Here is a 10,062-nt window from a genome sequence, read left to right as displayed (position 1 = left end):
ATGGAATAGAGTTGAGAATCCAGAAATCAGCCCATTTACGTATGGGCAACTAAATTTTGACAAGGAGACTAAATCAGTTATGTGGGGAAGCGACAACCTTTTTTAACGAATAGTGCAGGCAACGTTGGAAAACTATCTGTAGAAAACTCAACCAAGACTCACACCTCCCACCATACAAAAAAAAAAAAACAAGTGAAAGTGGATCATGGACCTAGGACTAAAACCAAGAACTGTAAACTTCATTAGAGAAAATCTTGGAAGAACTCTAGAAGCCCTAGTCCACAACATTAACAGTCTTCTAAACATCCTGAAAAACCTGCAACCAGGAGAGGATAAAATAGATGAATGGGACCTTCTGAGACTCTAATCTCTATGCACATCCAAAAACTTCTCCAACAGAGTAAAAAGGAAAGCCACAGACTGGGGAAAAATATTTGGTAATGACATGTCTGGTAAGGGACTTATATCTAGAATATATAAAATACTCGAACACCATAACAAGATAAACAACCCAGCTGCAAAATGGTCACAGGATATGAACAGACACTTCACCAAAGAAGACATTCAGATGGTGAACAAACACATGAAGAAATGTTCAAAAGCAGTAGCTCTACAAGAGATGCAAATAAAAGCAATTATGAGGTATCATCTCACCCCTGTAACAATAGCAAAATTCAACAGAACAGCAAACAACAAATGCTGGCAAGGTTGCAGAGAAACTAGAACCCTTATTTGCTGTTGGTGGGAGTGTAAAATGGTGCAACCACTGTGGAAGGCAGTATGGTGCTTTCTCAAAAAGTTGGGAATAGAGAACTACCATTTGACCCAGCAATTCCACAGCTGGGAATATACCCTAAAGAAATCAGAACTGCGACCCAAGAAGATATATGCACACCTATGTTTATTGTAGCTTTGTTCACAATAGCAAAGAGTTGGAAACAACCCAAGTGTCCATCAACAAATTAATGAATAGAGAAGCTGTGGTATATTCACACAATGGAATACTATGCTGCATTGAAAAACAAGGAACTCATGAAATATTATACAAAATGGATGAGCCTGGAGGACATTATGCTGAGTGAAATATCTCAGTCAAAAGGATGAATAGTGCATAGTGCCACTGTTGTAAAATGGGACTGACATCAGGGTTGAGAGGAGACTAAGGAAGAGGGAATAAATAATGTATACTGCATTGAAACAGATGAGGGAGAGAACTGTTTTAAACGATATAGGATTAGGTATTATCATGAAAGGAGTCCAGAATAAAGGCTTCATAGTGGAGTGGACTTGGGGGGAGGGATTGTATAACAAGGAAAGAATTTTTCTTTTACTTTTCAAAGGGAAGAGTGAATTGAGGGGAGAAGAGAGAGCGGGGAGAAAAATGCAACAATAAATGAATGGAAATCCAAAGTCTCTGTAAACGTTCATCAAAATGAATAAAAAAGAAAAATACTGGCTGTTTAAGCCAAGTGTTATAGCCACTGTGTCAGAGCATCTCTTTAATAGTCTTCCTTTTTCATTCTAACCTGATGTCCTTCTCCAGGGACTGACCTCTCCTGGTCACTTGCCCAAAGCCTTGTCATTCCCACATCTGAGGATGTGGCTGTACGTCTTTCAAGACAGACTTGTTTGTTCTTTTGGGAATGTCTGGTGTATTCAATATTCATCACCAGCACTGTAATTAAAATACATCAGTCCTGTTTCCTTCTTGTCCATTATTGTCCAATTTCCACATGCAAATGAAATAATTTAAAACACCATAACTTCAGTTGGCACACCTTAGTCTTTAAGCTGACATCCTTGCTTTCCAGACCAGGAGGGGAGATCTCTTATAGAAGATTTATGCAGCACAATCGCAAACCATTGTTGCCTCCGGTTACATAGTTCCATCATTCTTGACAAAGTTACAATAATTATTACATGTCGACAGTAAGAATTTGGAATGATGTCTTTGCCTGGAGTCCTGATTAAGGGGGAAGGTGTGCTGTTTACCAAGGACAGACCAACTAATCTTGTAAAAGCAAACAAAGCAGATACATGTACTCCTTGAACACACAAACAGGATGTTTACATGCACTCACAGAAGGGCCTGGGGCCACATCTGGACAACACCTGCCTCTGGAGAAACCAGTTTGAGCCAGGCTTCTGAGTGAATGGAGTTGAAGTGACCCCTCAAGTGATTCACCCTAAATGATCTTCTTGTTAAAAACCTTTCTCTTGTAAGTGATGTGAAGGTTTAGAAGAGCTCACCCACATTTGTTCTGAAATTCCCACAATGTAACAACACTCTTCCTGCTCCATCCCTGAGTTTCTTGTTTCTAACCCGCTCCTGTGCTGTTCCCTTCTGCCCTCTGCTCTCTGTCCATGAGGGTGATGATCCTAAGAAGTGGGTGACTCTCTGTGTCACTGTTTGCCTTCCAGCCGCTCTATGGTTTGGCTGACAGGTGTGTGTGTCCAGTACCAGGCCTGGGTATAGCTGCAGTGTCCTCGTGAGTGTTGAGCTGCTAGCAGCTAGTTCCCCTCAGGGGTCTTCAGGTCCAACAGAGAGCCAGAGAGCAGCTGGCTGCAGGAGTCTGGCTCAGGTACTGAGGTCATGTGGAGAATGGGCTCTTGGTTCTCTGGGGACAGTCATGCCCCTGACATTGACAAGGCCTTCACCTTCATCCGTAAGTGTTGTCCCTGTCATGGCCCTCCCACATCACCACATGAGCGTCCACCCCACGTCCTGATTACGGTCCTGTCATCACCTCATGACCGTCCACCTCACTCCCTGTAGTCCTGTCATCACCGCATGACCGTCCACCTCACTCCCTGACTGTGTTCCTGTCATCACTGCATAACTGTCCACCTCACTCCCTCACTGCAGTCCTGTCATCACCACATGACTGTCCACCTCACTCCCTCACTGCAGTCCTGTCATCACCACATGAGCGTCCACCCCACATCCTGAGTATGGTCCTGTCATCACCACATGACTGTCCACCTCACGTTCTGACTGCGGTCCTGTCATCACCACATGACCATCTACCTCACTCCCTGACTGTGGTCCTGACATCACTGCATGACTGTCCACCTCACTTCCTGACTGCAGTCCTGACATCACCACATGACCGTCACCTCATGTTCTGACTGTGGTCATCACTGCATGACCATCCACCCCACGTCCTCCTGGTTCTGTCTGCTTCCAGCATGCTTCCTTATGCTGATTTCTGGTCTCTTTATGCATGTTTAGGATCTGACACAATGACTGAGCATGAGGAGAAATGCAATGGAAATTCAGTGGAATTAGAAATGGAGGCATTTTAAGAATATTTCCTTGCAAAGGCAAGGAAAAGGCAGCACTAATATATTTTAATAGCTTATGTATACAATATTTCAAAATGCATTCACAAAAGATGTATAATATGGTTTTATTTTTATACTTCTGATTCCCTTAGAGTTTGTAACAAAAGTAAAATTTGGAAACTGTTTCCTTTTATCTATAGTAACAAGGAAACTTTTCTTTTTGTCTTATTGTGTATAATAGAAATATAGCTGTTGGGGTAACATTACTGCAGGATCCCAGCAACCATTTTATCAACAACACTCACTGACTCCATCTTTCTGCAGTAAAGTAAGCCCAACATCCTCGAGTTGATTCACAGCAACCTGGGAGGACCGACAGATCTGCTCACAGAATCTCCAGAGTGCGCTCACTCGCTCTTGCTCTCTCTCTCTCACACACACATTCTCTCTCTCTCTCTCTCTCTCTCTCTCTCCTCTCTCTCTCTCTTTCTCTCCTTTCTCTCCTCCCTCTCCTGTTCATTACCACTGTGCCAGCAGGATGCTTGTTTCATGTGAAAGGGCCTAGAACGTACTTCTCAGAGTGGATTTATTCTTGGTCTGGCAAAGCCCCAGCCGAGTCCCAGACAGGAGATGCCTCCAACAACTTGGCCTCGGACGGACATGGGGGACAGCAGACTGCAGAGGTCCAGCCCCTGGATGCCAGGCTCCAGTGCCTTTAGACCTTCTTGTAAAACTAGCCGCTAGCAAGACGAGTCACATCTAGACCTTAGTCACGTCTAGACTGCCGCCGTATTTAGGGCACATCTGGACTTCCTTCAGTCACATCTAGACCTTGGTCACATCTAGGTCCTGTCTAGACCTCAAGTCACGTCCAGACCACAGAGTCATTGCTGAAGAGACTGCAGAGGGCAGCTGGCATCAGTGACACCTCCTCCGAGCTTCTGACTCTTCCCCAATCCCTGTGGCCAGTTCTTCCTTCCTGGTCAGTGTGTGGAGAAGCACAGAGCGCCTAAGAGGCCCTGGGAGTCTGTTCAGCCAGCATACGTGACTGGCAACCAAGAGTCTGAAGTCTCGTCTACCATCATCCCCACTGCAGAGGTGCCTTGGAAGGAATTCTGTCTTTAAAAAAAATGGCCAGAAAGAACGTCACAGAGCACAGCCCCACCAGGCATGTCCAGGCCACTGTGGGATGGAATGACATGACAGCAGTGAGTGTGGCTGGAGCTTCAGTTTCAGGGGTCCACTGACTGAACACAGGGCAGGTCTCACTCCTGAAACCAAGCTGGACTCATATAACCAGTGGGGTTATACACGCTAAACTAGAGCGCCAAGCCAGAAACAAACAGTAAATATGCTTAACACAGCGTCATAAATCAAGTTGTTTATTATTTCCAAGAGGCCAGGTTATATAACAAGCTAAGTTTAAGAAACCTTAAATAGATTTGTGTCTTTAAAAATCAGTCATCTATCTCCTTAGATAGATGACGCAGCCTGCAGTGAATTATCCACGTGCTGGCCAGGCCTGAGTTGGGGCGGCTCCACGGCCTGCGTGAGCTGCCGGCCAGTGTCACTGGAGGGGCAGAACTGCGGGCGTTTCCATGAGAGACACACACATGTACCTGGAAGGAGAGCAGAGCAAAGTCAAGACCAAGGAACTGACAACGACAACCAAGCCCACTGCACAGGACAGAGGACAGAGACACAGGACAAGGACAGAGACACAGGACAGAGGACAGAGACACAGGATGGAGGACAGAGACACAGGGTGGAGGACAGAGACACAGGGTGGAGGACAGAGACACAGGACGGAGGACAGAGACACAGGACAGAGGATAGAGACACAGAATAGAAGACAGAGATTCAGGACAGAGGACAGAGGACATAAGATAGAAGACAAAAGACAAGGGAGAGAAAACACAGAATAGAGAGCACAGGATATAGGGTACAGCTCCCACAGGACCAGTGCCTCAAAAGATGTCCTAGGCTGTCATTCTTAGTGAAGGAGACCCACTGGCACCGTGCATTATGTGTTTGACTGCTAGCCAAAAGGTCAGTGGGTCTAATCCACCAGCTGTCTCTTCTTATGGGGGTCACTATGGGTCAAAATCAACAACAGTGGGTTTAATCTTTAGGGAGGCAGACTGGTTTATCTTGCTGAGTAGCTAGTGAATGCGGACTTTAACCACTGCAGCACTCACCTGCCTGCGATCAGGGTGTCTCTGACTTATAGGGGACCCTTCAACAGAGGCTGTGGGGCACATGGGATGACACTGTCCAACTCTGATCCTGGGAGCATCTGGTAAGTTTGAACCTCCAGAGAGGCATCGTCTGGGTTACAGTGCAGCTCCAGGTGCTCTGTGCCACTAACTCTCACTCTCTCATCATCACTGAGTTGGGGTGGCCCAGAGCTAACTCCCTCAGGTTTCCACAGCTGCTGATGACACTGTCCAGTTGCTGGATTTGAATCACCAGGAAAGAAGTACGGCCTTTAGGATATCAACATAACTCTACGGCTGCCCCACTGGACTGCTGTAAATCTCACATAGGCCACAGAAATCCTTCTCATAGATGCAGCAGAAAGGCAGGATGATGCCCGTCCCAGGTCCCCACTGCTAGTGGATACTGTGGGATAGATCTGGACTCACAGCTGCTTGTGAGAGCAGGCCTTCCCCACAGGCTCACAAGCGCCAATCATTCTTCAGAGTGGCTGGTGAGTCCCAACTGGTGACTGTTTGGTTCGCAGCCATGCACTAAATCACCACTACCACAAGCTGACATGATAACCCAGGCCTGTCCAGGTGGATGTCCTTAATTTGGGGTGTAACTCCTTTTGCAGCCCAAAACTCCATGAGGTATTACCATGACCTTCTCATAATAATATGATCCACAATCAACACACCTGGTACTAGCAGTCAGAAGATCAGAAGATGTATTGCACTGCAGTTAGGAACTTCACCAGATTATTTAGGAGCAATGATGTCAGTTTGAGGACTGTTATGCCTGATTTAGTCCCGTCTTTATAGTCACTTGCTATGCATCTGAGAGCTTGACAATAAATAAGAGGATAAAAGTACTGATGTCTTTCAACTGTGGTGCTACAGACTACGCCATGGATTGACAAAAGAACAAACAGATATGTCTTGGAGAAGGTGCAGCCAGAGTGCTCCTTGGAGAAAAAGATGGTGAAGCTTCATCTCACATACTTTGAGCATGTTGCTGGGAGAGGCTGTTCCTTAGGGAGGGACATCCTGGAAAAGTGGGGAGTCTGCGAAAAAGACCCTCAACTAGTTGGGTTGGCAAAGTGACTGCAGCAATGGGCTTGAGTGTGTCAGAGACTGAGGATGGCACAGGGCAGTACAAGGTTCAGGCCTGTTGTTCACGGGGCCACCATGAGTGGTGCTTGACACAATGGCACACAACAACAATGACCTTCTCAAGGTCTCAGCAGTGAGCCCAGTAAGAAAATTCTGTCAACTTACTTGGAAGTCTTGTATTTCTCCCTGATGGCCTGCTGTGGTCGCTGGGCCATGTCCAGGCAGGCTCTGTGGAGGTCACTGAGGCAGGGCCCAATCTCACTCAGCGAGTAGCCTGTGAATGCAGCAAGACCTTCCGGCTGACAGAGACATAAGGAGAAACCTTCCAGTAACAAGGAACTGTTAGTCAGAGACAGACAGAGCTGGGGCCCAGGACTGGTCACTTAGGATGCATGTCTTCAAACACAAAATAGAGCAGCCTTGCCCTCCACTCACAAAACAGCAGGACGAGGCTGTTCACAGTGCATGCATCCTATATTGGTAGCCAGCTCAGCTCTACCAGAAGAGGGCTCTCCCTGGCCCTCAGCCTTTCCTGTCTGACCATACTGCATGCTGAGTATAAGAGATGATGAATCAAAATGCAGTATAAATACAAATGCACAGCTAAAGAGTCCTTTCTGCGTCACCTGGTATCTGTAAATGTCGATAGTGGCTTTTGAGAGGCTCCACCTCCCAATGACGCTTGTGTGCGCCAGGACAGAGCTCTGCCCCTCCTGGGCTCTCTCACTGCTCTGCTGTGGCTGAACCCGTGCTGCAGCTATGACATCATCCATCTTGTTAGAGGTCTTCCTCTCTTTCTCTGACTCTCTCCTTTATGAAGCATGATGTCCAGGGTACGGCCCCTGCTAACAACATGACCAAAGAATGACAAAGTCTCCCCATCATTGCTTCTGAAGAGCACTGTGGCTGTACTTCCTCCAGGGTAGACTTGCTGGTTCTTTTGGCTATCCGTGTGATTTCAGGACTCTTCACCAACACCACAATTCAAGGACTCAATTCCTCAGGTCCATGGCTTGGGTCAGGCTCACTGTTTTTGAACTGACATCTTTGCTTGTCAGCATTCTGGAGAGGTATGTGACAGCAGATTTTACCAATACAATGTGTCTTTTGCTTTTTGTAACATGACTTCTGCTTCCATTGTGGGTACAAGTAAGATGAAATCCTTGACAACCTCAATCTTGTCACCGTTCATCATGATTCTGCTTATTGGCCCTTCAATCCAGAGCCTCCATCTTGGGGGTGGGGCCTATTTTTTTATGCTCAAGACCTCATTCTTAAGCATACAAAACTATACTCATACCAAACCTGTAACTAGACCAACAACAGAGCAAGAGAACTTTGCATTGTTTAAAATCAGGAAAGGTGTGTGTCAGGGGTGCAGCCTTTCTCCACACCTATTCAGTGCGTACACTGAACAAATTATTCATGAAGCTGGACTCCATAAACAAGAATGTGGCATCAGAATAGGAGAAAAACTCATCAACAACATAGGTTATGCAGGTGAACACCTTACTTACTGAAAATGAAGTGGATTTGAAGTGCTCGCTGTAGAAGATCCAAGACATTGATATGTATTGCATAAATCCTTACCACCGGATCAATAAGCAATATCATGATGGAGAAAAGATTGAAACTATGAACAACTTCATCTTATTTGGATCTACAATCAACATCTTTAGTACTTGCAGTCAGGAGATCAGGGGAAAGTCTGCACTGGGAAAGGCTACAGTTAGGAGCCTTTCCAAATTATTGAGCAGTGATGTCCGTTTGAGGACTAAAGTGTGTCTGATTCAGGCCATGGTCTTTCAGATCACTTGCTGTGAATCAGAGCTGGACAATGAATAAGGATGACAGAAAAAGAATTGATGCTTTTGAATTGTGGTGCTAGAGAAAAGTACTGAAGATCTCATTGACAGCCAGAGAACAGAGATACCTTGGGGAAAGTGCACCCAGAGTGCTTCTTGGAGGTAAAGTGGACAAATTTAATTTCATGTATTTTGGGCATGTTGCTAGGGGAGGTTATTCCTTGGGGAGGGACATGCTTGGAATGATGGAGTGTCAAGGAAAGAGAGTAAGACCCTCAATGAAATGGACTGACAGACTGTAGCCATGGGCTTGAGGGTGTCAGAGATTGTGAGGACGGCACAGGAGAGGCCCCTTGTTCATAGAATCCTTATCAGTAGTACTGGACTGGATAACACTTAAAAACACCAAGAGAATGGAATTGAGAATCCAGAAATAGACCCAACTATCTATGGTCAATGGATATTTGACAAGGAAATCAAAGCTATCAAATGGGGAAATGACAACCTCTTCAACAAATGGTGCTGGCAAAACTGGACTTCCACCTGCAGAAAGCTGAAATACGATCCACATCTCACACCACACATAAAAATCAAATCAAGGTGATGAGAGACCTGGGAGTAAAGTCCAAAACCAAAAAGTTCACAAGAGACAAACTGGGATGAAGCTTAGAAGCGCTAGTCCAAGGTATAAAGAGACTGCCAAATACAGCCAGAAATGCACAATCTGAAGAGGATAAAATTAATGAATGGGACCTTCTAAAGATTAAATTCCTGTGCACATAAAAAACTTTTTCCAACAGGGTGAAAAGAAAACCTACCAACAGGAAACAAACATTTGGTAATACCATCTCAGACAAGAGTTTCAAAACGAAAGTCTGCAGAATACTCCTGGGTCTCCACGAGAAAAAGACTAATAATCCAATCACAAAATGGAGTAAAGACATGGAAAAAAAATTTCACAGAGGAAGATATTCAAATGGCCAACAGATACATGAAGAAATGCTCCAAATCACTGGCAATAAGAGAGATGCAAAGCAAAACCATAATGAGATGCCATCTCACTCTAGTAACAGTAGCAACGTTTAACAAGACAGTAAGCAAGAAATGTTGGAGAGGACGTGTCAAGAAAGCAATTCTTAGAAATTGTTGGTGGGATTGCAAAATGGTACAACCACTCTGGAAGGCAGTTTGGCACTTCCTCAAAAAGCTGAACATAGAAATTCCATATGACCCAGCTCTTCCACTGCTTGGAATACACCCAGAGATATGAGAATGGGGGCACAAAAAGAGACTTGTACAGCAATGTTCACAGCAATGTTATTCATTATTGCAAAAACATGGAAACAGCTCAGATGTCTGACCACAATCAAATGGATTGAGAAATTATAGTACATTTGTATGATGGAATACTATACAGCACACAGGAGAAATGACTGTAAATTGCTACCTAACTTGAGAGGTACTGGAGAGCATTATGCTGAGTAAACTAACTCAGTCCCATAAGGACAAATACTGTATAAATCCATTATTATAGAATGAGTATGAGGATCCAAAGGAGGTTGAGTTTTCAAGTATGGAAATACAAAGGAAGAGGAACAGTTGTAAGCAGACACTGGTGATTGGGACATGGAATGTGAGAACCATGAATGTAGGAAAAT

General features: G+C 45.0%; 1 protein-coding gene across 1 annotated transcript in view; it reads right to left on the bottom strand.

The window, feature by feature from the left end:
* Positions 1 to 4,852: 4,852 nt before the first annotated feature.
* CCNA1 (cyclin A1) overlaps positions 4,853 to 10,062 on the bottom strand; it is a 29,058-nt gene continuing 23,848 nt past the window's right edge. The window contains exons 7-8 of the mRNA XM_006879591.1: positions 6,765 to 6,898; positions 4,853 to 4,904 (exon numbers count right to left, since the gene is read on the bottom strand). Of these exons, the coding sequence (XP_006879653.1) occupies positions 4,853 to 4,904; positions 6,765 to 6,898 (186 nt within the window). The remainder of the gene's footprint in view (positions 4,905 to 6,764; positions 6,899 to 10,062) is intronic.

The sequence above is a fragment of the Elephantulus edwardii genome, unplaced genomic scaffold (genome assembly GCF_000299155.1).
Source record: "Elephantulus edwardii isolate Elephantulus edwardi_28Jun2011 unplaced genomic scaffold, EleEdw1.0 scaffold00004, whole genome shotgun sequence".
In the NCBI taxonomy this organism is placed as follows: Eukaryota; Metazoa; Chordata; class Mammalia; order Macroscelidea; family Macroscelididae; genus Elephantulus; species Elephantulus edwardii.
Note: the sequence above shows the minus strand (reverse complement) of the source record. Positions and strands in the feature narration are given on the sequence as shown.